We start from the raw sequence: 27945 nt of genomic DNA, 5'->3' as shown, positions 1-27945 counted from the left end.
ATTGATAGTGTGGGCCTCTACAGTCTTGTAAGATGGTACACAGTAACGGGATGCAACAAATGTAATTGGTGCAAACAAAAAAAATTATTTTAATAGAATAAGGGAAAACAGTAACATGTTCATTACATTGATTTATTTACAGGATGTGTAACAGATGAGGGAAAAGAAGCTTGTTTCATGACAATCTAAAATTTAGACATAATGTATCAAATCGGGACAGAACATGTTAATACTCGGCAAGGAATAGCCGGATGAACAGAATGGTGTTTATACAGGAGTGGGAATGAGTTTCCTTGCAGTGTCAAGAAGGTCATTAAACTCTGTATTCTGGAAGTGTCCGCGGTCCGTGTACTTATGCAACTCTGCACCCAAATTATCAGCAACCGTCTGCTGCTCGTGCCAAGGAAGGAACGGATCATCTGTGGAACCAAACTGGATAATATGATGACAGTTTGATTTAATCTTTTCCCATTGCCAAGGACGACTGAAATAACCTGAGAGAAAATGATTGTTCACAATTAACAAGTGGCTTACTTACAATTTAGAGTAAATCTTTTATTCCTGTGAACCAACTCATTTAGATTATTATTTTAGAGTGTAATGGCCCATTTGGAGAAGCCAATTATTGACAAATAACCCTTCCTAAGAACACTCATTCCCATCTATTGGCCTAAACACACTGACAACCACCCAATGAATTACTGTGGAACGGGCAGCATGTAGTAGCTATCAGGTTCCCTTTAATTCATTTTATAGATTTTATACAGTGTTATAGATCAGACCTGGGCAAACTGCGGCCCCAACTGTAACCGCAAGAGGGCTGAAACAGTGAGGCACGAGCTGCAGCATGCCCCCCCCCACCTGCCGTCCATCCGCTGCCTGCTGTCACCACAATCTGGATCCTCAGTATGACGACAGCGGTGAATATGACAGGGAAGCCGGCTCCATCTTCCACCAATCAGAATGTGAGACAGCATACGCAATGACGTCAATTCATCGCGCTGCAGCTGAGACTCTGTGCACAGAACACAGAGCAGAATGCCGGGGGAACGGGAGCATGTTTTTTATTTTTTTTTCATGTGTATGTATATAGGAGGCTATGTGGGGGCTATTACAGTATATAGGGGGCTGTTTGTGGGCTCATACGGTATATGGGGGATGTCATCACACTTAATTCTGCTCAATATTAAGTGATATTAGTTATCCCTGAGCTCAGCGCAGTTAAGGGGTCCGCTCGCTGCTTCGAGTCATTCTGTCCTGCTCCTGAGCGTGTGTGGACGCCTGCCTGTCAAATGGATTACAGCGTGGGACACTGGATTTTTTCAACTTCGGACAGGTGAGTATAAGGATTTTTTTAAATTATTTTCTTATTTTTACACTTTCTGGACACAGCGGGGGCACAATACAACTGTCAGCATTGTCCCTTGCAGGTGCTGATCGCAGTGCAAGCAGGGGACAATGATGACATGTTTTCAGCACTCTGCTGAAAGCGCAATCAGCTTGAACTGTACCGCTGATTCCCAGGCGCCAGTACATGTGATCCCGATGCGGCACACGGTTGCCACACAGGTACACATGGCTATCTTCAACACTGTTATTTCCAGTACCGGAAATATCTGGATGTGTGAAAGATCCCTTATAGATTGTAAGCTTGCGAGCAGGACCTACTCTCCTCCTGTAACTGTTGAACTATGTGTCACTTTGTAATGTCTTCATTGTCTGCAGATGTCCCCGTTTAATTGTAAAGTACTGTGGAATATATTGGCGCTATGTGAATATAATTAAAATAATAATGGTTCAGTGCGTTGCCTTCCTATATAAGAGTTGGCACCAAGGCGCACAGTGGCAGTATTATGCTCTGGGCAACGTTCAGCTGGGAATATTAGATCCTGACATCTGCATGAATATTCATGTGAATGTTACTTTAAGGGCTCATACCTATCACCGTAAAAAAAAAAAGTCTGATGTTGTTCCTGAAAAGTCGGACGAGTGTCATGTAAGGGGCATGTGATATTCATGCAAGTACAATGCGATTTTTATCGCCTAGCAACCGAATGATCAAAGGAAATATTCTTCAATAGGTATGTGTGTGTGATATATAATCAGTGCTTTACGTGTATAGCTTACTGTACATGCATTTAATTAACCCTGCTGTGTTGTTCAGGTCTATTTACCCGAAAAAAAGTTTGACGGTGCAGATTCATTATGAGGATCTGCAAATCGTGATTAGGCAAGTTTGTTTATGGGGGTAGGTGATGTCATTGAGTGTTTTTTTTTTTTTTTTAAAGTCTTCCTGTATGAAATAACAATTGTTACATATATACTGTTCGAGTCAATATGACCTGATAGTGTTTTATACAGATCTCCTGCTTTATTTTCAGTCACAAACGATCTAATATATATATATAATTGTCTTATCCCGTCTGTCTGTCTGTCTGTCCAGGAAATTCCGCGTCGCTGATTGGTCCGACCGCGGCCAATCAGCGACGCGGGATTTCAGAAAAAAGATGGCGGCCGTTAGCGGCTCATCTGCCGCACGGAGGTCAGCGGCGATGCAGCCGGGAGATGACCGACGCTAGCCGCTCATCTCCCGGCCGCTAGCAGCAGAAGGACCCCGACCGGCGGCGCCGCTGACCCCCATGCGGCTAACGTCGGGAGATCAGCGGCTAGGACCGCTGATCTCCCGACGGTAAGTGTGAAGGGAGGACCGGGGAGCGGCGCTGCCGGTCGGGATGCTTCTGCTGCGAGCAGCCGGTCATTTCCCAGCTGCCGCGACCCATCCGCGATATTGATGCCAACTTTAAACACCGCTCTTCACAGAGGTCAGCAGCGATGCAGCCGAAGTACCCCGACCGGCGGCGCCGCTGACCTCCATGCGGCTACCGTCAGGAGATCAGCGGCTAGGGCCGTTGATCTCCCGAAGGCAAATGTGAAGGGAGGACCGGGGAGCGGCGCCGCCGATCGGGATACTTCTGCTGCGAGCACCCGGTCATCTCCCTCAGCGCCGCTCCCCACTAATACAATTTGCCGGCGGCCGCGACCAATCAGCGATATTGGCGGCAAATTTAAACACCGCTCTGCTGATTGCGCCCGGTGTACCGCATACATATTCTAGAATACCCGATGCGTTTGAATCGGGCCACCATCTAGTTTATAATATTATTGTGGATTATTTATTGCATCTACTATTGTTTATCGATTTCTCCAGTTCCTGCAGGTCCTTGCGCTCGATACATTTGCTGTATACTTAGCCTTTACTGGTTAAATTGGAGGACCCCAAAAAGAAAATGACATTGGGTCCCCCCTATAAGTAATAACCAGCAAAGGCTAGGCAGACAGCAGTGGGCTGATGTTATTAGGCTAGGAAGGGACCATGGATATTGGTCCCCTCCCAGACTGAAAACAAAAGCTCTCAGCTGACCCAGGAATGGCGCATCCATAACATTAGCTTAGCCTCCACTCTTGCTACTTGCCCTGGTGCTTTGGCAAGTGAGGTAATAGGGTTGGGGTGATGTCAGCTTTGTATTGGCAGCTGATATGAATCCCAGGGGGTTAGTAATGGAGAGGTGTCTATAAGACGCCCCCATTACTAACCCCATGGTCAAATTATAAATAAAAAAACAGCCAGAATAAAGTCCTTTATTTGAAATGATGACACAGACTCCTTTATTAAAATTAAAAAATAGTTATACTCACCTTTTACACCTAATCCACTGAAGCCCATATCTCCTTTAAAAGAAAAAAAATAAACCACCATATCCCTGACCTGTCCGACGTGAAGATAATCTAGTTGTCCAGCGACGAGTTAAGCTCTGCTACATCTAGTTGTCAGACTGAACGTTGGCATGATGCTAGCGTTCAGCCTGGCAGCCAACAGACACTGAGATGCGCGTGCTAGCGGCGCTCAGTGCTTCGCGGTGACATGAGAAAGTTGAGCGGAGTTCAGAGCCAATGAACTCCATTCACCTCACTGACGTGAGGTGAAGTTCTCACGGCGCTCGCGCTGCTAATTTTTTGGCATTTGTTGGCTTTGCCTCAGAAACAGCATTTTTGATGTCACCCAACAAGTGTTCAGATTAAGGTCCGGGCTGGCCACTCAACCTCAATGTTGTTGGACTGGAACCAAGGTTTTGCTCGTTTACTGGTGTGTTTAGGGTTGTTGTCTTGTTGAAATACTCATTTCAAGGGCATATCCTCTTCAGCGTCAGGCAACATGACCTCTTCAAGTATTTTAATAGGTACAAACTGGTCCATGATCCCTGGTGTGCGGTAAATAGGTCTGGCACCATAGTAAGAGAAACATGCCCATATCATGATGCTAGCACCACCATGCTTCACTGTCTTCACAGTGTACTGTGGCTTGAATGCAGAGTTTGGGGGTCGCCTGATGAACTGTCTGCGGCCCTTGAAAGTAAAATTGTTCTTTTTGGGTCCATCACTTCAAAATGTTTCTCCATACCTCTTTAGGCAGGTTGATGTAATTCTTGGCAAATTGTATCTGCTTCAGTACATGTCTTTTTTTAACAGTGGGACTTTGCGGGGACTTCTTGATAAGAGATGAGCTTCACACAGGTGTCTTCTAACTGTCACAGTACTCACAGGTAACATAAGACTGTCTGTGATCATCCCGAAGCTGATCATTGGCTGAGCCTTTGCCATTCTTTGAGCCATTTGAGTGGTAGTCTTCCTTTTCCTTCCACGTCTCTCTGGTTTTGCTTTCCATTTTAAAGCATTGGAGATCATTTTAGCTGAACAGACAGATTATCATTGTCTGCACTTCTTGAGAAGTTTTACCCTTTCCAATCAACTTCTGAACAATGTCTCAAACGACCCATATTTCTCAGTCTTTCAAGGGGAAATGCATATACAACATGTGCTGGCTTCACCCTTAAATAAGGGCCAACTGATTCACCCCTGTTTTCTTCTCAGAATGATTGACCTCACTAATTGAACTCCACACTGCTATTATTTTGAACACAGCCTCTTTCAATTAATTATTCAACTACACAGACTCAAAAACATGCAGATCATGAATGCGGAGTCTGTTGGTTTTCTTAGAATCTACTGCACCAACTGGTAAATTCTTTGATATGTGGTAATTAGTGTTGAGCAAGCACTAAAATGCTCGGGTGCTCGAAGCTCGGGCCGAGCTCGCCATGATACTTGGGTGCTCGACCCGAGCAACGAGCCCAATGTTAGTCTATGGGAGACCCGAGCATTTTTGCGGCGGCACCCCCGGCAGTCTGTAGAAAGCCTAAAAAGTGCCCAAAACGATAGTGACAGTGCTCAAAAGACATGGGGACAGGATGGGCATTGCCCCAGGAAGCATTTCTGACCCCCAGGTCACTGCTGTCAACAACGTGGTCAGAGGTATTAAGCCACTTTTACGGGCTCACAATAAAACGTTCAAAAACGAAACAAACGGAAATATGTTAAGGAACATCCTTTCCAGGGTAAAGACTTGTGTATAAGGTAAAATAAATAACCAAAAACAAAAATACTCCTCCACACCTTGGGCTATGTTCACAAGTAGCATTTTTCGTGCATTTTTGCACTTTTGTATTGCTTTCAACCGTGACAAATGCATTCACCGGGAAATGTCATTTTAACATTTTACAACCTTATCTGGCAACGTGCTGTGTGACACATGCATACAGTGCTGAAAAGACATGGGAACAGCATGGGGAAGACCCCTGGAAGCATCTCTGACTCACAGGTCACTGCCTAAAAGTGTGCCCATCATAAGTGATCCTTGCCGCATCAGAAGATGCAGACTTGCAACTATCCCCGTGCAAGTACTTGTCCCAGGGCAGTGTTCAATCGTACCTCCCCCCATTCCTTGCAATGCAAGCGCAAATATGCAGCCAACCACCCACCCGCAGGCTGCAATACCATACTGCTAGCTTTCACTTGAAATGGGGCCTTTTAGTTTGGAGGAGGCCGAAGCTGGCCACTACCTCATGGCTGCTTCGGCAGCGAGGTATCCATACTCAGTCCCCAGCCGCCCGGCGGCCGGGTGTCCATGCTCGGTCCCCAGCCGCCAGGGGGCGGCCGGATGTCCGCCCACGGTCCCCAGCCACCCCGCGGCCGGATGTCCACACACGGTCCCCAGCCGCCTAGGTGCAGCCGGGTGTCCATAAACGGTCCCCAGCCGCCCCTATTTCTCCTGTCACCTTCTCACACACTTTTCTTAGCCTGGCCTGCTTTAGGGCAGCATTGGACGAGCCCACCAGAGAACCAGACTCCTCCGGTGGGCCCTGGCTTCTCCATTAGGGGAGTTGAGAGTGCCAAGGTGAGGAGCATGATGAGGATGATAGAAGTTAGCATCTGCTTTGTTTTGTTGTAATGCAAGCGCATGTATGTAGTAGCGGCTAGGCCTGAGGTGGTCAGCGTTTTGGCGCATATCCTACCTCCTCCGAGTATTGCTGGATGTTTTCCTGCTACTATCCAAGTTCTATGACTCCCGTTAAAACAAAGCTTCAGGTGATAAATGATGGATGAGGTAGTGGCAAAGGAGAAAGAGCAGGAGGAACAGGGACCATTCACATCAATATCAGGCCAGTCAACCAGATATGTATTGTAGGATATGTTTCTGTACCAAAAGGAGCGGTTCGGCTACACAGTTATAGGGCATACAGTGAGTGCAATGCCTACCAAAAAGTTAGAGGCACTCCAATGCCCCTTGGAAGTGACATGGAGGTCAGAGGGTCTTAACTAAACCATTTTTTCCATTTATAGCAACTAGGTCTCCTGTGCACTGTTGGCCTAAGCAGTGAATGGAAGGCTTTCCAAAAATTATGAGGAACTGCACTGCCCCTTGAAACAGACGAGGATTACAGCGTACTAAAAACCTTCTACCCATTATTGGGGAGTGGGTCCCCTTAGTGTTCGCCTATGCATTGAAAAGCAAAAGCTGACTAAAATTAGGAGCAAATGCAATGCCCGTTGGAAGAGACGTGGAGGTCGCAGTAACTTAACAAGACGGTTTTAATGCCACTTACAAGAGCCATGCAGTACAGCATATTCAAAACATTATTCCCATTATTGGGGAGTGGGTCTCCCATAGTCTTTGCTTATGCCTTCCAAGCACAAGCTGCAAAAAATTAGGACGGAGGAACTTGCAATGCCCCTTACAAGAGCCATGCAGTACAGCATATTACAAACATTATTCCCATTATTGGGAAGTGGGTCTCCCATAGTCTTTGCTTATGCCTTCTAAGCAAATGCTGCCAAAAATTAGAAGGAAATGCAATGCCCGTTCGAAGAGTCGTGGAGGTTAGAGTTAATTAAAAACAACATTTCAATGCCCCTTGGAAGAGCTGTTGAGTTCAGAGTGGTTTAACAAGATGCTTTTAATGCCCCTCGGAAGAGACGTGGAGGTCCCAGTAGCTTAACAAGACGGTTTGAATGCCCCTTGGAAAAGTGGTGGAGGTCGCAGTAGCTTAACAAGACGGTTTTAATGCCCCTTACAAGAGCCATACAGTACAGCATCTTAAAAATATTATTCCCATTATTGGGGAGTGGGTCTCCCACAGTCTTTGCTTATGCCTTCCAAGCAAAAGCTGACAAAAATAAGGACGGAGGAACTTTCAATAATGGCAACATGGACCACGGTCACCCTGGTAGTATAGTGGTGGTGGGGGCTGAGGATAAGGAGAAGAACATAACAGCCAAAATGAGGAAGCGTATACCCATGTGTGGGTGTGAAGCGGTGCATGTGAATACACCTCCCGAAATAACACAGTGGATTTGACTTTGTTACTCTGCTGTCATTTGGTGGCGATGAGAAGTCTGGCCCAATCCAGCCCTTGTTCATTTTGATAAGGGTCAGCTTGTCAGCATTGTCAGTTGACGGGCGAGTGCGCTTATCAGTTATAATTCCCCCAGCGGCACTAAAAACACGCTCCGATAACACGCTAGCAGCAGGGCAGGCCAGGACCTCCAAGGTGTACAGAGCGAGTTCATTCCAAGTGTCCAGCTTGGATACCCAATAATTAAAAGGCACAGGAATCACGGAGGACGCTGGTACGGTCGGCAAGGTACTCCCTCACCATCTTTTGAAATTTTCCTCTCCTTGTGAGAGTACTCCGCGCCTCAGGGTCTGTCAGAAGGGAGGGTCTGAGAAAACTGTCCCAGAACGTTGACAGTGTTCCCCTGCCTCTGCTGGATTGGAGTTGCGTCTCTCTCGCATGTACGCCTTGGTTGGGCAACGAACTGTGACCACTGCCGCTAGCGTGTTCAGATGAGAATTTTTTTTAACAGTTCTGCAGCAAGGGCCTTCTGGTACTGCCCCATTTTTGTAGACCTCTCCACCTCAGGAATAAGAGAGTGAAAGTTCTCCTTGTAGCGGGGGTCTAAAAGTGTCACCAACCAGTAATGACTGTCACCCAACATTTTGACAACGCGAGGGTCACGGTTAAGGCAGCGTAACATAAAGTCAGCCATGCGTGCCAGACTGGTAATGGGCAAGACTTCCGTGTCCTCACCAAGATGACGACTGACCATGCTCTCCTCCTCCTCCTCCCCCCTGTCCTCAGGCCACCCACGCTGAACCGACGGTATGACAGTTGTATCATGCGCTGTAGACGGTAGTACCTGTACAAGCTCCTGTTCTTCCTCCTCCTCCTCCTCTCCCTCATTGTCCCCCAATGCACATTGGGATGTGTGTAATCGACCGCTACGGCTACTTGATCCATCTCATCATGCTCTGGCTGCAATGCCTCCTCTTTAATTCTCTGCAGAGAGCGTTGCAAAAGACAGACAAGTAGAATGCTGATGCTAATGATGGCGTCATCGCCACTCACCATCTTGGTGGACTCCTCAAAGTTTGTCAAAATGGTACATATGTCAGACATCCAGGTCCACTTCTGAGATCTTATGTGTGGAGTCTGACCTGAATATCGACAGCCTTGTTGCAGCTGGTACTCCACAACTGCTCTCTTCTGCTCACAAATCCTTTGCAACGTGTGGGGACATCACACAACAGTCGGTGTGACGGAAGCTGCAAACGCTGCTGCAACACAGCAAGGGCGGCGGAAGCTGTAGCCGACTGGCGAAAATGAGCTGACAGGCGGCGTACTTTCACGAGCAGATCTGGCAACTCGGGGTACGATTTAAGAAACCGCTGAACCTCGAGGTTAAGCACATGAGCCAGGCATGGTATGTGTGTGATCTCGCCTCGCCTCAGAGCCGCCACCAGGTTACGGCCATTGTCACACACGACCATGCCTGGATGTAGGTTCAGCTGTCTCAGCCACAGATCTGCCTGCTCTTTCACAGCTGTCCACAACTCACAAGCAGTGTGAGGTTTCTCATCTAAGCTTATGAGTTTCAGCACAGCCTGTTGCCGCTTTGGTTGAGGCAGTACTGCAGTTGTTCCTGCTTGTAACTGATGTGGTGATATCTGAGATGGAGGCTGAACATGAAGAGGAGGATGATGCGCAGGAGCTGTACACTGTGGGGGCAACTCTGACTGACATAGGGCCCGCAATCCTCGGTGTGGGGAGGATGTGTTCCGTCCCAAGGTCAGACTGGGTCCCGACTTCCACTATGTTTACCCAGTGTGCCGTCAGGGAGATGTACCGTCCCTGGCCACAAGCACTTGTCCACGTGTCCGTTGTCAGGTGGACTCTCCCAGTAACTGCGTTGTTGAGGGCACGGCAGATGTTTTGGGACACGTGCTTGTGTAGTGCGGGGATGGCACACCGGGCAAAATAGTGTCGGCTGGGGACCGAGTACCAAGGGACGGCCACCGCCATAAGGTTGCGGAAGGATTCCGTCTCCACCAGCCTAAAAGGCAGCATTTCCAACGCAAGCAGTCGTGAAATGTGCGAATTTAGGACTGTGGCCTGTGGGGCGTTGGCTACGAATTTGCGCTTTCGTTCAAAGGTCTGGGATATGGACAATTGAACGCTGCGGTGGGACGTGGATGTTGATGCTGTTTCTTGAGAAACTGCCATAACAAGTGAAGACTGAGAGGAGGGGGCATCTTTGCATGCAGTATGGACACACAACAGGGGGTTCTATTGCACGCACAACAGCGGAAGAAGCATTGGTGACACCCACTAACACTGGTCGTGGACCCTGGGGTTCACCCCACAAAGTCGGGTGCTTTGCTGCCATGTGCTGGTGGTGGTCAGGCTGGTAGTTTTGTCACCGCTGCTGATGCTTGCATGGCAGGTGGTACAAATGGCCTGTTTGGGGTTATCAGCAGAGTCTTTAAAAAATTCCAGACTCTGGAAGACCTACAGGTTGTACTGGCAACGTCCCTCGTGTTGGTGTTACGGGGAACTGTTGCCTGCCTTCTGTGTGCAGCCACCACACTGCTTCTTCCTGCCTGTTGGGGTACTCAGCCACCCTCACCCTGTGTGCTGCTGGCCTCGCTCTGCATGTCCTCCTGCCACGTTGGGTCAGTTACTAGATCATCCACCACCTCCTCCTCTTCCACTTGCGCACCACGATCCTCCTCCTCACTTCCTGGCAATTGTGTCTCGTCATCATCCACCTCCTGTGACAAATTGCCAGCGTCTACTTCCTGTGGCCGTGGCTGTTCAAATATTTGGGCATCGCTACATGGGATCTCCTCTTCCACCACTTCAAGCGGAGCAGGCGAGGGGCACAAATCTGGAAATGGACCAGTGAACAGCTCTTCAGAGTGTCCAAGTGTGGGATCAGTTGCTGTCTGACGACACTCGGCATGGTGGGAGGAAGGAGCATCAGGGTGAGGAGGAGTATGCAGTCGAGACTCACGGCTACTAAGATTTGACCGTGTGGAAGTCTTTGAGCGATCACGTGATAACCGCTGGAATCGGAAAGCAGAGTGAAAGCGTATTTTACACACCTACTTTAGGATTCAGCATGTCAATGTCACAAACGCAGTACCACCTGTCAGTCTAGAGGAGCTGAGCAGGGAGAAGCCCCTGGGGACCGGCCCTTGAGCTAGTAATCCTGGCTGCATCATCCCCAGTCGGATATTACTTGTATGTTTTCTCTGAAAAGTAACAGCATCAGAGTAAAACATACACGACTGCAATAACGGAGCCAATGTCTGATTCCTGCGGCCCATGGATCGTGCTGTAGGAATCAGCTGTCAGGTCTCTTATCTTATGGCAAAACAACATTGGAAGCCTCAGCGTCATACACTGCATACTGCTATCTCCAGGTCACCATGTAATAGCTCAATGTGGGAATAAAAGCCATTCTATCAAGCGCCGAACAACTTCAATATTGTCGATTGTGCTCGTTTAATGACTTGAATTCAGCGCACGTAAATGCAACCTAAATGTTTCTAGGTGATGGTGCAATATCTTAGCATTTGAGGCCCCACTTTGTTTAAAACCGGCCCTGTTTTCACTGACCCATAGACTTGTATAGGTAATTTTGATCCATGACTGGAATCAAAAACAACTCCGTTTACAAAAAAATGTGGATATGTGATCAGCACCATTGTACCACGTGGATACGTGTTCTGTGAAAACTGGATGTCTGAATGAGGCCTTAGATATGTTCTGAATGATCTACAGTTTTTTAACCCCTTTATTTTAACAGGGCTGTATCATCTTTTTTCCAGAACACACCGCTCCTCTGCCTCCCGAGTTCCTGCTTGCCAGTAGGGGGTGGAGTAACCCTGAAGATTGACAGGTCAGACTAGTGGCATGGTCACGCCGTTGGTTCAAACTGAGCGTTGTCCCAGGCTGAAAGCAGAGGAAGCACGGGAGAAGCTCACGGATACTGAAGATAGCCTGATCCAGCCAGCTTCAGAGTAGTGATTGCAAGCTCTAAATCAGAGCATGCAAGCGCGCTCCTTGTCTAGGAAACCACCCACCTATTAGACCGCAAAGGTGGCCAGAAACCTAGGCAGCGAGCAGTACACAATAGAATTAAAAATTTCTCTGTTCTTGAGGACAGAGGGATTTTTAATAAGAAGTAAATTGTCAAGTTGCTTGATTTTAAAAACACTTTTCAAGACTCCCCAACAATGTTATACTATGACATGCAAAAAAAGATGAATTTAGGCTTTGTTCATGTCTCTGTTTGCACATTGTTTGTCTGTTTTATTTAAAGAACAGACAAATGGAATAAGTGATCCATTGTATTAAGTATGCAAACAGAAGCAGAGGGGCGATGTGTCACTAAAGGCCCCGTCACACTTAGCGACGCTGCAACGATCCCGACAACGATACGACCTGTCAGGGATTGTTGCTGCGTCGCTATGTGGTCGCTGGTGAGCTGTCAAACAGGCAGGCTCACCAACGATCAGGGGAGCAGAGACATCGTGGAAAGAATCATTCCACGATGTCCTGCTCCTGGTTACCAGCCTGCTGAAGCAGGAGCAGGCTGGTAACCATGGTAAACATCGGGTTACTAGGAGCATACGTGCGCACCTAGTAACCCGTTGTTTACCATGGTTACCACTGTGCTACAGTGAGCGGGAGGTTACCGCTCACTTTAGCAGGCTCGTAACCATGATAAACAACGGGTTACTAGGTGCGCGTGTGCCCCTAGTAACCCGATGTTTATCATGGTTACCAGCCTGATCGCTGCTCCCGCTGGTCACACACAGCGATGTGTGCTGACCAGCGGGAGGGCAACGACCAAAAAATGGTCCAGGACACTTTGCAGCGATCAGCAACCTCACAGCAGGGGCCTGATCGCTGCAAAGTGTCACACATAGCGACATCGCTGGTGAGGTCGCTGTTGCGTCACCAAAACCGTGACACAGCTGCGATCTCGCTATGTGAGACGGGGGCTTTACTGGGCTGCTTGCTGTAGTTGATTAAAATCACTTTCATCAGCAGGATATTATGACTAGAGGACTAGTAAGCACACTGCCATGTAGTTAGGGACATAATGATGGCAGCCACAAAGGGTGCAACCGGACCCGGGGGACCCTCCGACGCTAGCCCCGTTTTCAGCTGAATGTGCATCCGAAGAAATGTATTGCAGGGCAGAGAATCGCTGGTTCACTGCACCGCAACAGCTATACAGGCCGCCGGCCAACCAGATCCCAACAGCTGATGTAGGGGGGCATATCGCAGGAGGCGCCTGAAATCAGAGATGGGGGACATCATTACAGGTTAGGGGCCAGGACAGAGAACATTTTCAGTGAAACATACATCTGATAAACATGCTGGTGGTGGCCCAAGTCCAAATTTTGCACTATGACCCATAGGACTCTAGTTACGCCACTGCATGTAATCCTCCATATTTATGAGCTCTGTACATCCTTGTCCCTAACGATGATTGGCAGTTTTCTCCCTATGCACAGTGTACAGAGAAAGCTGCTAATCAGTGGTGTGGGCCGAGTTATACAGAGCTCCGCATCAGTGAAACTGCTAGATCTGCAGCAGAGAAAACAGTGATTTTATCAAAACTGCAGAAGCAGCCTAGTAAGTAATACATCCCTGGAGTCAGGGTCTCTGCCTCTACACCATACTGCTCTCAGATGGGGTAGAAAAAAAAACCTGGTGACATATTCCCTTTAAGTTGTTTGGGCACTATAATTATTAACATACCACTTTCTCTTTCGTTTTCATCTCCCAAGTCAGAAGTGTATGCTGCCACGAGAATTATTGCAAACACTTGATGTGTTTCGGCAAACCTACAATACATAGAGAAAATCATAGAAGCAGTCAATTGGAGCATCAGGATGATATATACAATATTGTGCCGAGTACCTACAAAACAAGAAACCGACAAAGTGTTAATCTCAGCCCCATACTGCAGCATTACATTTCGTTCCTCCATACATTTTATGTAGATCAATAGAATGATTGTAATGTGGCACAAGGGAGAAGAAGACTCACAGTATCCATACCTCATGGCTGCCGCGGCTCCGGAGCTGTGCCCTATCAGTATGGTCTTGTTGTCACACTGCAGTTCTGATTCCATGAATGGCAGCCATACTGATTCTCTTGCTGTGACTACATTTCAGAAGTGAAAATAACAGAAATATTACATGTTTGCAGAGTGGTTATAAAGCTTTGGCTGAAGCCAGGCTCGGACTGGCCCACAGGAGAATCCTCCGGTGGGCCCCTGTGCTAGAGTGGGCCCCCACCCTCTTATATGAGCAGTACTTGGCACAATATACCTGAATCACTATGTACAGACAAAGACTTCATCTTATTCATTTACCAATCTACATAGTTCATTGTTGTATACATTTGTGATTGAGGATAATGTCGCATTTGCATATAGATGAATAGGGGTCCCTGGAGTTGGTTACTGGTGGGCCCTTGGTACCCTAGTCCGACACTAGCTGAATCACAAGTCCAATTCTAGGATTAAAAATGTAGAGGCTATGAAAATTATGCAATTTAAAGCTTAGATTATTCTTCTATTAGAATTCACATTTCTTCCTTCATGAGAGGTTTAATTTAACCCCTTAGTGACTGAGCCAATTTTAACCTTAAAGGGGTATTCCCATCTCCAAGATCCTATCCCAATACGTAGTGGGTGTAATAGTAATAATATTAGCAAATACCTCCAATTAGAAATGTAGTATAGTTCTTCTGATTCGCTATGTTGCTTACTCCATGTCCAGGACATTGCAGTAGCTTAGGTATCCATGGTTACAACCACCACTAGCAACTAACTATCACTGAGTGGTCGTAACCATGGATACCTAAGATACTGCAATGCCCTGCACATGGGGTAAGCGACATAGCGAATCAGAAGAACTATACTACATTTCTAATGTAGTATACTACATTGCTAATATTATTATTATACCTACTACATATTGGGATAGTATCTTGGAGATGGGACTACCCCTTTAAAGACCAGGCCAAATTTTTGAAATCTGACCAGTGTCACTTCATGTGGTAAGACCTCTGGAACACTTCTACAAATCCCAGTCATTCTGAGACTTGTTTGTTTCGTCACACATTGTACTTTATGTTAGTGGTAAATTTAGGTCAATATGTTTTGCGTTTATTTGTGAAAATATCTGAATTTTGCCAAAAATTTTGAAAAAGTTACAATTTTCAAACTTTCAATCTTCAGGTAGTCATGATGTACAAAATAATTAATAAATAACATTTCACATATGTATACGTTACATCTGCATCATTTTTCAAACGTTATTTCATTTTGTTAAGATGTTAGAAGGGTTAAAAGTTTAGTAGCAATTTCTATTTTTTTCAAGAAATGTACAAAATCTGTTTCTTTAGGGACCTATTCAGATTTAAATAGACTTTGCAGGGCCTATATATTGGAAACTACCCAAAGGTGATACAATTTTAAAAACCGCACCCCTCAAATACTTCAAAACTGCTGTCAGGAAATTTGTTAACCCTTCAGGTGCTACACCAGAATTAATACAAAGTCGAATGAAAAAAAAAAATAATAATTTTTACTCTAAAATGTTGCTTTAGCCCCAATTTTTCACTTTGACAAAGAATAGCACAAGAAAATGGACCCCACAATTTGTTACCTAGTTTCTTCTGAGCGCGTTGATACCTACATGTGGTCAGCAACCCCTGTGTGGACAAACAGGAGGGCTCGGAAGTGAAGGAGTATCATTTGAGTTTTAGAACACAAATTTGTCTAAAATAGATTGAGGGTGCCATGTCACATTTGTACAGCCCCTAAGGAGCCTAAACAGCAGAAACCACCCACAATTGATCCATTTTTGAAACTACACCACTTAAGGATTTTATCTAGGGTTATAGTGAGTATTTTGAACTCACATGTATTACACAGAATTTAAGAACATTAGGTCGTCATATTGAAAATGTTAATTTTTTACCGAAAATGTTACATAGTTTATAAGGCCGAAAAAAGACAAGCGTCCATCCAGTTCAGCCTATTTCTTGTGCACTGCAGCTATTCCGCAGCGTTGATCCAGGGGAAGGCAAAAAAAACCATGCGGTATAGGCCAATTTACATCATTGAGGAAAAATTCACTTCCCGACACCAATCTGGCAGTCAGATTAAATCCCTGGATTAATTAACTATCACTAAGCATAAGATGTAGTTTTATTGTTCTCAAGAAAGGCGTCCAGGCCTCTCTTGAACTCATTAAGTGAGTTGGACATCACCACTTCCTCTCCCAGAGAGTTCCAGAGTCTCACGGCTCTGACCGTAAAGAATCCCCTTCTATGCTGGTGCAGGAACCTCCTTTCCTCCAGACGCATAGTGTGCCCCCTTGTCTTTGTCACCATCCTTGGTATAAACAGGTCATGGGAGAGATCTCTGTACTGCCCCCTGATGTATTTATACATGTTTATGAGGTCTCCCCTAAGCCTTCTCTTTTCCAACGTAAATAGGCCTAATTTTCACAACATCTCTGGGTATTCTAGTCCCTCCATTCCCTTTATTACCTTAGTCGCCCTCCTTTGTACCCTCTCTAGCTCCAATATGTCTTTCCTGAGCACCGGAGCCCAGAACTGTGCACAATATTCTAAGTGCGGCCTTACCAGCGCTTTATACAGAGGAAGAACAATGTTCTCATCATATGCCCCTATTCCTCTTCTGATGCATGCCATGACTCTATTTGCCTTCGCAGCTGCTGCCTGACACTGGGCACTATGATTTAATTTGCTGTTAACCAAGACGCCCAGGTCCTTCTCCATGTCAGATTTCCCCAACGGTTTCCCATTTAATATGTATGGGTGACTGCTGTTTTTCTTTCCATGTTGTTTTAGCACTTCATTTTTCACTTTTTCAAGAGGTAACATGAAAAAGTGGCCCACACAGTTTAACTGCTTTCTTCTGAGCGTGGCGGTACCCCACATGTAGTTAAAAAGTTTTATTTGGACACAGGACAGGGCTGGTAAGGGAATATGCAACCTTTTCTATTTGTAATGCAAATTTAGATTGCAGACACCATGTCTTATTTACAGAGCCCCTGCGGTGCCAAAAGAGCAGAAACCCCCACAAGTGACCCCATTTTGGAAACTAGACCCATCAAGTAATTCATCTAGTGCTTCACAGAACTTGTTAAAATGTGCATGGGAAAACGAAAATTACATTTATGCTAAAATGTTGTATTAGCCCCAAATTTGTAATTTTCAGAATGGAAAATAGGAGAAAACGGACCCCATAATTTGTTACAGAATTTCTTCCGAACACGAAGAGACCCCATATGTGGTCAAAAACTCGGAAAGGCAAGAGCGCTATTTGATTTTTGGAGCTTAAAGCACACCTGTCAGCAGGATTGTGCTTAGTAAACTACATACACTGTCAGGTGGGTGCCGTTATACTGAGTAATATGATACCTTTGTTGATGAAATCCGTCCAGTGTTTTTTTTATAATCTTTACTTTCATTTCTGACATAATTAGAGCGTCAGAGCACACGCATTGCTGCACCCATCTTTTTCCAAAAGCAAAATGGCATCCACGCGTGCGCAGTAGCATCTCTCGGCAAATGTAAGATGCTACTGCGCATGCGCTGGCCGCGGCCATTTTGGGGGGAATGTAAATTTCACTTTGTGACACAAATTACACAGTCAGTATGTAAAATAGTAGGCAGGTCACAAAGCACAGTGACCCGTCACAAGGCAGTTTTAGGAATACATGAATACATAATGAAAGCACCAGAGCACATGCATTTCATTACGTCAGAAATGAAAGTAAAGATTATAAAAGAACCACTGGGCGGATTTCATCAACAAAGGTATCATTTTACTCAGTATAACGGCGCCCACCTGACAGTGTATGTGGTTTAGTAAGCACAATCCTGCTGACAGGTGCGCTTTAAATTTATCTGGAAAAGATAGTGAATGCCATGTCGCATTTTCAGAGCCCCTAACATGCCAAAAAAGGAGAAACCCCCCACAAGTGACCCCATTTTGGATATGAAAAGAAATAGTAAGGCACAAGTCACACTATGTAGCCTTCAATTGTCAAGCACTAATCGCTGCACTCTGCATATGAAAGAGTGTTAGCCTGAAAACCACGTAGACAGGGCACTAGCCGTGTGCATGCAAGCCAGGTGGTGCAAATTCCATATATAGTGAAACCTCAGCCGTAAAAGCTATAGAAATGGAACAGATAATGCACTCACCAACAGTGTAGCTTGATAATAGTCCTGTTTATTCGGGATTACACATGTGGAGTGGTGGTGCAGGTACTGGGGTGAGGGGGTAAAAGGACCCATTGAAGCGCAGGACTCGCGCGAAACAAGACTATTATCAAGCAACACTGTTGGTGAGTGCATTATCTGTTCCATTTCTATAGCTTTGACGACCCCATTTTGGAAACTAGACTCTTAAAGAATTTATCTAGGGGTGTACTGAGCATTTTTAACCAACAGGTGACTCACAAAACTTTATAACATTTAGAAAAATTATTTATTTTCCACTAAAATACTGTTTTACCACCCAATTTATAATTTTCACAAGGTGTAATAGGAGAAAGTAGACCCTATAATTTGTTATGCAGTTTTTACCAAATGTGGCAGTACTCCATATGTGGTTGTACCCTACTGTTTGAGCTTATGACAGGAATCTGATGGGAAGGAGCAATACTGGGCTTTTAGAATGCAGATTCCGATTGAATATAAGCAGAAACTCCCCCAGGTGACCTCATAATAGAAACTTCACTGCTTATGGATGTCATCTGGGGTGTAGTGAGTATTTTGAACCCACAGGTGTTTCACAGAATTTATAACATTGGGATGTGGAAATACAAAAATTACATTTTTACCATTAAAATGTTGTATTTGCTGCAAATTTGTCAGTTACTTAAGGGTTAATAGGTGAAACTGGACCCCACAATTTATTGAGCAATTTCTCCCAAACGCGGTGATGTCAGGGCTGAGAAGGAAGAAGTGCTATTTGGCTTTTTTTTCCACAGATTTTGGTAGAGTATTTTGCGGGTGACATTTGCAGAGCCCATAAGGTACCAGAACAGCAGAAAAACCCCAAACGTGACCTAATTGTAGAAATTAAACCTCTCAATGAATTCATTTACGGCTGCAGTGACTATTTGGAAACATTCAAGCTGTGCTTTTTTTCTGGAAAATTGCAAATTTGCCAGTTTAGTGCTCATACATCATGCCCCCAAACAGTGTCGAGCCCCCGTATATTGTGCCTGGGAAGGGCCCAATAACCATGGACCTTTGCAGCCTGATAGTATCTGCCCACAACTGGTTATCAAAATATGGGGGAATCCACGTCATTTTTTAGATTCATTTATTAGTTTGAAGCTAAACACTTTTAGTGCCACAAGAAAGGCACTAAAGGGTGCAAGTTTGTTATATGTAGGGGGGTTGTGAAATTATATATGTACAGGACATCTATATATTCTATCTATTATATATCTAATATCTAGATAGATCTATCTATATCTGTATATAATATTGCTTTATTATATTTCTAAACTAGCTTTAAAGCACCACTCCAGTGTTTTTTTTTTCATTGCACAGCTGGAGTCGTGCTTTAGGCTATGTTCACACATTGCGTTTTTTCAGCATTTTTTTTCTGCAGCAAAACCTAATCTCTTGCCAGGAAGGTTTGTTCAGGATTTTGCTTATTTTTTTCCTGTTTTTTTGCTGTGTTTTTCAGGATCCCGAAGTTCAGCTTTGCTTCCCCCACAGAAGCATGAACACAGGTCTCCAATGCAAGACATATGTGAAACCATATTACAAGAATTTTCAAATGTAACAGTGGGGGAGGTGAATTGTTCAGGAATAGTTTACCTAAGATACAGGCAGTGTGTTGAGTTTGTATGATACTATTTATTTTCACACTATGGCCTGCCATTGAATTTCTCGGGATTGTTCAATTTCACACCTCCCTGGGCCACAGGTATTGTTCAATCTCACACCTGGCTCAGCCATTGTAAACATCACTAATTTAATTAAACTGTACTATAAAAACTGCTATCTCAGGTGACCAAGACAAGATGGTAAAATCACAAAAAAATGAGTTTCTACTTACCTTTTTTCACTAAAAATCACAGCAAAACCTGATAGCTATGTTCACACTAGGTGTTTTTTCACCACCATTACTTCCAATGAGTGAAAAACGCTGAAAGAAGTGACATGCACTATTCTGCAAAAAAAACCACGCAAAGCACAAAATACTGATCAAATAAAAACCAAGGTGTGTGCATGAGATTTCTGGAATCTCATAGACTTTGCTAGTACTGTAAAATGCAGCAGAAAATGTGCATTAAAAAATGCAGCAAAAGCGCAATGTGTGAACATAGCCTTAAATGTAAGTCCCCTTCCCCCTATCTGATACTCACCTGCCACCTCCTTCATCTCCAGTGTTTCATGGAGCTGCACAGAGGTCACTTTTTAATACAAGTCTATGACAGCCTCGTTCTGGACTTGTTCTGGCTCTCATAGACTTGTATTGAGAGCGTGTGATGTAGCTTCTGACTTCCAGCCAGTCAGAAGCTGCTGTCACAAGATGGCGCAGGGACTGTAGCTGTGCCAAAAAATGGGGAAGACGCCGGAGGGTGAGTATATGACCGAAGGCAGGGGACTTAGATTTAAAGCGCCACTCCAGTGCTAAAACAAAACAAAACGCTGGAGTGCTGATTTAAGTTACATAGAGTATTGCCGTATAGAAAAGATTATGTTAACATCCGTAGTGACATACTGTAAGCAGGACACTCACATGATACTCAACTTTTCAAGATGAACATCGGAGCGTTTTATTTATACGCAGATGTGAGCGAGGCCTAATGGTCAGCATCAGATTTCTGCAGCAGATTTCAATGCACATACATGGCAGTTTTTTTTTCACATTAAAAATCCTCTGTATAAACAAATACTGAGAGTATTTCATATCTATTAGTAGAGATGAGGCACAAAGTGATCATTCCCAAAATTGCTAGTAAATAACAATAGTGATCCAGGTTTCTGTTTATTTTTTAAATCATGTATTGTTCACTAAATTAACGGAAAAATTCATGCAAAATGCATCAGTCGTGCACGCCCTGAGAACTGGAACATAATTCACAAAAATAGGGGAATACTCTTAGCTTATTACTATAGATGTAGATGCAATTCCCTGCATAGGTAATATTGCAGTGTTACACCTCCACAGGATACAGTTAATTGTGCCAACAGGAACCTGGCAACTATTAGCAATTGAACAAGCACACATTGTATTTGTTTGCTCAGTAGATTTTGGATGTGCCCGGTGCCGACTACTACAGGAAAGGAAACTTTATTAAAATATTAATTGAGAAGTAGAGGATGTCCTCTGGGAATTCTAACTGAACAAGGGATCAAGGCACTCAGTCTTTTATTTCAGAAGTTCTAGACATGGTTTCCCACCCTGGATAACTTGTATTTGAAGACGCTCAGAGCGCTCCCAGACAGCTTTCAGATATTCTTTCAAGACAATCCAAGTAACATAAGGTGAATGCTTTCTAACATCAAAACAGATTGTCCAAAAGGTCACACTATTAAAAGCATAAAAAAGAGGAAATGTAGTGACGTGCTGGCCTGTAGAAAGCCAAGGCTGGCTAGGTTAGAATGCATTCTGAGAATATTTCTAAAGGGGTCATGTACTACAAGACAACTCCTTATTCAAGGGCCCAGAGTAATGGGAAAAAATAAAAAAAATACATACTTGTCTCCCAGACTAGTGCTGCTCCTCCACTCTCTGGCGTTTGTGTATGTCAGAAGACTGGTGGAGACAATGGTCATTGTGGTCCAGAAGGTAAAAAGAGATTTTATATGTTTTCAGCCCCAATGCAAATGTAAAGACTGAAGCCAGGTGACTCTGTATAGCCCCCGTCTCACATAGCGAGATCGCTAGCGAGATCGCTGCTGTGTCACGGTTTTGGTGACGCAACAGCGACCTCACCAGCGATGTCGCTATGTGTGACACTTTGCAGCGATCAGGCCCCTGCTGTGAGGTCGCTGATCGCTGCAAAGTGTCCTGGACCATTTTTTGGTCGTTGCCCTCCCGCTGGTCAGCACACATCGCTGTGTGTGACCAGCGGGAACAGCGATCACCCTGGTAACCATGGTAAACATCCGGTTACTAGGGGTGCACGCGCCCCTAGTAACCCGTTGTTTACCATGGTTACCACTCTGCCACAGTGAGCGGGAGGTTACCGCTCACTTTAGCAGGCTGGTAACCATGATAAACATTGGGTTACTAGGGGCACACGCGCACCTAGTAACCCGTTGTTTATCATGGTTACAAGCCTGTTGTTAAGAGACCGGTGGGGAACAAAGGGCTGAGCGTGAAGGAGCAGCACTATTCCAAGAGATAAGTCTAGTTTTTATTTTTTTTATTTATGCAGCACCCTGTAGTCAACAACCCTTGTAAATTTAATTTTTATGTTAAATGTATTTAGAAATCATCAACAAAGTAATATTTTTAAATTATATACATACTCTCCTGAACATCGAACTTGCATCACCAAACAGGAAAAGTGGAATTATGGAAATCACAGGATGGATAGATATGTTAATGATATGCAAATGATGAAAAAAAATGGAAACTACATTTTCAAAACAGTTACATAGCTTGAAAAAAGACGCAGGTAAATCAAGTTAAATATTTCTCCACCAGAAATATATTATATTATTTATAACCCACAATTTCGATTTATTCAGTATGGAGTAAAAGTGCTATGCACAGAAATATGTGCACTTATACACTTTGGCATTTTATGAATGAGGTTGTAAATGGTTGTCTGAGGAATTTCTGTTCTGCTGAATGCACTTGGGCACGGAAATAATCAAGATCCACTGCTGGCAGCTCACTTTGCAGTTTCTGACCAATGATGTCCCATAAGTGCTTAATGGGAGATAAGTTTGAAGACCCTGTAGGCCATGGCAACAAGTTTAGGCCACTTAGGCTGCTCACAGTAGGACGACCAACATGCAGCCTGGCGTTGTCATGTTAAAAAATGTCTTCTGGGACACTGGAGAAATCACTGTACCAGTGATTCCAAGACCAAATCAATATGACACCGAGCTGGTAACGGAGACTAGAGGGGTCCGATTACCAAAGATTATGCCACCCCACCATTATCCCAGGAGTAGAATCAGTGTGGCATTCCCTTGTGAAGACCTCTTCATGGTGTTGATGACTAATGATGTCCCAACATGCAGGCTGGCATTGTCGCATTGAAAAACGGCTCCTGGGACACTTTTGAGAAATGGCTGACACCACTGGCTCCATGACCAAATTAAAATATAGCTGTTGGTTTACCTGGAATGAAGGCTAGAGGGGTCCAGTTACCGTACACTATGCCACACCACACCATTGTCCCAGGCCGTGACATATGGATGCGGCCTAACAGAAGATTAAGCAGCATGGCTGCCCTCATAATTATTTTATAGAAAATAGAGTAAAAAAAACTACAATCAAAAGATAAATTGTATATACATATAACAAAATAAAATCTTTTTACTATCTGGTTTTAATGATAGAAAATAATGTAGGTGACAGAGTTGCACATTCACCCGATAAGACTTCTATCGAAGTACTGCATGTAAAAGGTGGCATATAAACTCTGTAGATATACTTACATGGGTCGGGCATGTTACGGAGCACACACTTGAAATTTGGAATCTGCAAACAAATGAAAACATTAAAAGGGCTTTTCTGCCCAGTTTTTAAATTTGAGAGTGACATTGGGGGAGTATTAAGGCAGGGCAGAAATAAATAACTTTAAGGGCTCGCTTACACGAGTGTATATGTGGCGCCCCTGAGGGTTCGACCGCCACAGGGATTCTGCACTTCTTTAATGGAGTGTAGTGTTCCTCCTCTGAGGTAAGAACAGTGTGATGGTCAGGACCCTTCCTTCACATCCAACACCACATTTCTCCACCAGAGGGGGCTAGAATGCACTAGGTGCAGCCTTCCATGGTTACAGGGAGACTGGGGAACCAAGAGTTAGGGAAACCATTTAGTGGGTGAGGGTGGAGGACTCACATGATAGTGACACTGTAAAATTCATATTTAATAAAAAGCCATCTTGGTTCTTGGTCCTTGTTAGACAAGTTTATTGGCTGTCATCTACTGTGATCTCCCACCCCTGAAAGTGGATCCTGTGTGGACCTGCAGTGGATGGGGACACAGCCCTCGTACCCCAGCCTTGGGACGAGGGGCAGGTTGCAGACAAGGAATGTCTCAACCCGGTCAAGGACCACGACCAAGAAGGCCCGGAGCTTAAGAGTGTAGCTCCACCGCAAATGGATCCCGGGGAGGATGCAGACGGAGCGGTGTACACCACCTGTCCTCGCCAACCTGATATATTCAGAGGGAGTCCGGCTGCAATAGGGGTACCGGCCCCCCGACACCCGACCTTGCTACTCCATGTCCTGGTCGGGAAAGCCCGGTAGGCCCTGAGGATCCCACCGGGTATCGGAAAGAGCAGAGCTGCCACCCGTGCCCTTTTTCTGAGAGGAGTTCAGAGGGAGACCCGGCCTATGCACACACAGACAGGACAGCACTCGGTCTGTAGTTTTAGGAACACTCTGGTGCGGGGTCCTGATTGAACACTGGACTTACTCGGAGGTTGTCGGACCCTCGTCTCTGGTGACCACAGAACTACGCGGGGAGCAGGGAGTCGCCTTCTGCCATCTCTTATGTGAGTAAAGCCTTGGAAGTTCACCCCTATGGCCTCCGGACTTTTTATTCTGCGTCACACTGCGCTATGCAGACTTTCTAGACTACTACCCCCGTCTTCCTGTCCCTCTACCCTGAGGCCCTGCTCCGCCTGTGGGGAGTAGTAACAACGTCAGCTGCTATAACACCATGCCTCAGCGGACTGCGGCGGCGCTGGTGGCCTTCACCAGGTGCCACAGGTGGCGTAGTGGTAATCAGCCACTCAACCCGGATAAGCCCACACCATCCTGATTAAATTGTGACGGCCCTGAGCACGGGTCGGGTCCGGGCCACGGCTGCACCCCATCTCTCCATCACAGGACCCGACTCCGAGTCCCCCATCTCCCAGGGTAAAGACAAGGGCTTCCGAGAAGAGGCGTCACATATACAACGGATGAGTGCTATCCGATCTTTTATCAGATAGCACTCGAACCAATGTTATTCAATGTGGTAGCGCTCAAGCACAATTTTTTCTACTGACAGAATCTGCCAGTTGAAAAAAAAATCGCAGAATGCTGTGATTTCACTCTGAAATCTGATGCCACTGACCCATTCAGGTCTATGGGTGGTGGAAAATATCTGACTGCAGTCTGATTTCCGCGTAGTCACTGAATGGAGAAATTTTGTTCTCCATCTTCTCCTCACGGGTGACACATGGAGGAATCCCCGCAGGCCTCGGCCAGATAGGACACATGGGCTGTCATTCACAATACTGACAGCCGAGCACACCCCTACCTCAGATTGGATGACTAGGCTGTCACTCACAATACTGACAGCCCAGGACTCCCTTGATCCCATAGGGTGGTTGAGCAGTCACTCACAGCGTCCTTAGGACACCATGAGTGGTGGAGTCGTGACTGCCCCAAAGTCCAGACAGTTGTTGACATTACGTTCTGCTCTCCACTAAGCGCTCCTTCAGGGGCTTCTATTTGAATAGACAAAATATGATATCCAAATGTTCCCCTGATGTAGCCATTGACCCGAATGTATGTATTTTTTGCTGCATACAATTGCATAGTCTACTGCACTTTTGTGTCCAGCAAAAAAAAGGACACCACCAAGAAGGAGACCAGAGTCCAAAGTAGACTGTTTGCCTCATTTAAGTCAATGGCTACATTGGGGGAATACCTGAATAGCAGCTTTCCGTCTATTCAGATGTAAGCCCCGATGGACTGCTGAGTAAGAAGCAGGACATGAGACTACATGCAACGTATTAATAATAGCCCCTTAGCTGAATATAATGTGTAAACTAGTCTTCTTTAGGGTATGTGCAGATGATGTCTTTTTCAGGCGGGTCCGCTCCAAAACCCACCTGTAATAGCACTTAATAAATGCTAAAAAGAATGAACATGTGCACTGCAATGTAAAAATGACTTGCTGTTCATACGTTCAGACTTTTGAACTTCTTTTAATGGCGTTAGGTTCCCAAAGATGCAAAGTGGGTAAAAGAAGTGACCTGACCATTATTCAGGAGGCTTCAGCTTGAAAACCACCGTATAGATTATTTAAGATCTGGGGGCCAACGACGTCGCCAAAAATGATCAAAAAGACCCCAAAAAAGATGCGTCAGGACAAAAGTGTCTTTCAGAAGTGTCTTCCTCCTGAAAAACTTGCCTGGTTACCTCATGTCTTGAAGACGTCATGTGCACATACCTCTAGAACACAAAGGTATGTGCAATCTCTGCAGAAGCAAAATAAGATGTGAATTTAGTAGCAGGAGTATATGTGTCTTAGACTATGTTCATGTGTTTTTTGAAGCTTTCACCCCAAAAAATTTTCAAATGGAAAATTATTCCATGGTGACAATGCTCCTTTTTGGGGGGTATGTGCACATTGCGTCTTTTTCAGGTGGATTCCTCTAAAAAAAAAAAAAAAAAAAGTGAGGCAAAAGCGTGCCATAAGATCAGCATAATGCACAGCAATGTGATAACGACACTACCGTGTACATGCTCCATCTCGTAACACGTCTTTTAACCGCTTCAGGGTTTGGACAGCAGTTAAAAGAAGTAACAAAAAAAAATGTCTTAAAAGATGCCGACGAGTGGATCTAAAAAAACACAATGTGAGACTTTTTCTTTTCCGGACGAGTTTTTGGAGCATTTTTTGCAGCCTTTTGATTTGACAGTGATCAGTTTGTAGCAGATTCCATCATGATCAGCTTCATTGACCTGCGCTGAGTTTTTCAAAACCTCTTCAGTGAAAAAAATGCTTAAAAAAACTCCTCATGTGAACAGCAAAGTGGATTTTCCATAGAAAATAATAGGAAGAATTTTCCAAGCGTTATATTTTTGAGAATTTTGGAGCGGATTGAGTTGAAAATAAATTGTGTGAACGTAACTGGGTATTTTTGCCGCAGAGCACACGCTATCCTGTAGATATTGCTGTGAGAATGGTGCAATGACGCCATGTATGAATCCACTGTAACGGCTGCAGTATATACCGACGCGTTATGGGTTGTAAACGCACGACGCTTGTGCAATGAAACGCAGCGGGGAATGTATCCTTCATCTTTTCTGTGAGAATATTGTACATTCCATCTCCTCATTGTCTTGTAGCTATTTCTATACCTTTTTTTTTTTTACAAACAAGTCTCAGCTATTTGAGGAAACCCCTGTAACAATACATGGGCGGGCTTGGCTTTATACGTAGTTGTGTGCGTAATTGGTGTCATTTCTGTGCCGCCTGCAGCAATGGATGATCCAGATAGCACTTTTTGGTGACATTCTGTTATTTACATAGAGCTAGGATATACCATGGCACGGTACACAAGCTATAAGCACTCCGCTCCTGTCTTCAAAATCTGTGCAACAGCATACAGACCAAAGTCAATTACCCCAGGCGTATTGGTGTACATTCACACTGTACTTTCTGCCGCAGGCTCATTATACAGATGTGCTTTGCATATTTTCTCACCTTGTCAAGTCTCTTCTTAGTCCAACTATACCAGATACAGGACTCCACATTGCCTCCCCCATTGCCGGGCACTATGACAGCTTTTACAGGGGAAATCATTGCTGCAGCGGAGCCTTCAGACATTACTACACGTTACAGCAGCCTGTGCACGAAATGCTCCGCCTGAGAGAAATGCATCGTGGGAATTGTAGTTTCTGGGTACAAAGAGAAATACCACATAGAGCTGCAAACAGACCCTAAACACATAAACCGGTTCTCCTTTCCACGCACATTTAACCTATACAGGACACATACATAAATAATACATAAATAGGCCGCATACAGAGCAGGCTGGAGATTTGGCAGAATATGTTTTTGTTTCTCTAAAACCTCATTCAGATTCTTTGCGCTGATGCAGATTTTAAACTTTATTTTTTTTCTGGATCCGTTAATAGGGTTTAATGTAGATTTTGACTTTCCCATTGAACATAATGGGAACAGTCTGCAACAACTGACATG

At 44.9% G+C, this 27945-nt stretch overlaps 1 protein-coding gene across 1 annotated transcript; it reads right to left on the bottom strand.

The window, feature by feature from the left end:
• Window positions 1-65: 65 nt before the first annotated feature.
• Window positions 66-27621, bottom strand: RBBP9 (RB binding protein 9, serine hydrolase). Its single transcript, XM_073673370.1, has 5 exons — window positions 27448-27621; window positions 23454-23496; window positions 13817-13922; window positions 13515-13600; window positions 66-494 (listed from the first exon to the last, which is right to left on the bottom strand). Exons 1-5 carry the CDS (start codon window positions 27568-27570, stop codon window positions 268-270), a joined length of 585 nt encoding a protein of 194 aa, XP_073529471.1. The 5' UTR covers window positions 27571-27621; the 3' UTR covers window positions 66-267.
• Between the last annotated feature and the right edge of the window lie 324 nt (window positions 27622-27945).

This window comes from Phyllobates terribilis, unplaced genomic scaffold, assembly GCF_046119375.1.
Source record: "Phyllobates terribilis strain yellow unplaced genomic scaffold, ASM4611937v1 Scaffold_3__8_contigs__length_932513732, whole genome shotgun sequence".
Taxonomy (NCBI): Eukaryota; Metazoa; Chordata; class Amphibia; order Anura; family Dendrobatidae; genus Phyllobates; species Phyllobates terribilis.
This window is presented reverse-complemented; position numbering and strand designations above follow the sequence as displayed.

Bases quoted from the DNA above. Each gene is read 5' to 3' on its own strand.
- RBBP9 (XM_073673370.1), bottom strand. From the start codon at position 27,570: ATGTCTGAAGGCTCCGCTGCAGCAATGATTTCCCCTGTAAAAGCTGTC. The intron at 23,497-27,447 runs GTGAGAAAATAT...ATTTGTTTGCAG, and splicing joins CTAAGAAGAGACTTGACAAG to ATTCCAAATTTCAAGTGTGT. The intron at 495-13,514 runs GTATGTTAATAA...ATTTTCTCTCAG, and splicing joins TGAAAACGAAAGAGAAAGTG to GTTATTTCAGTCGTCCTTGG.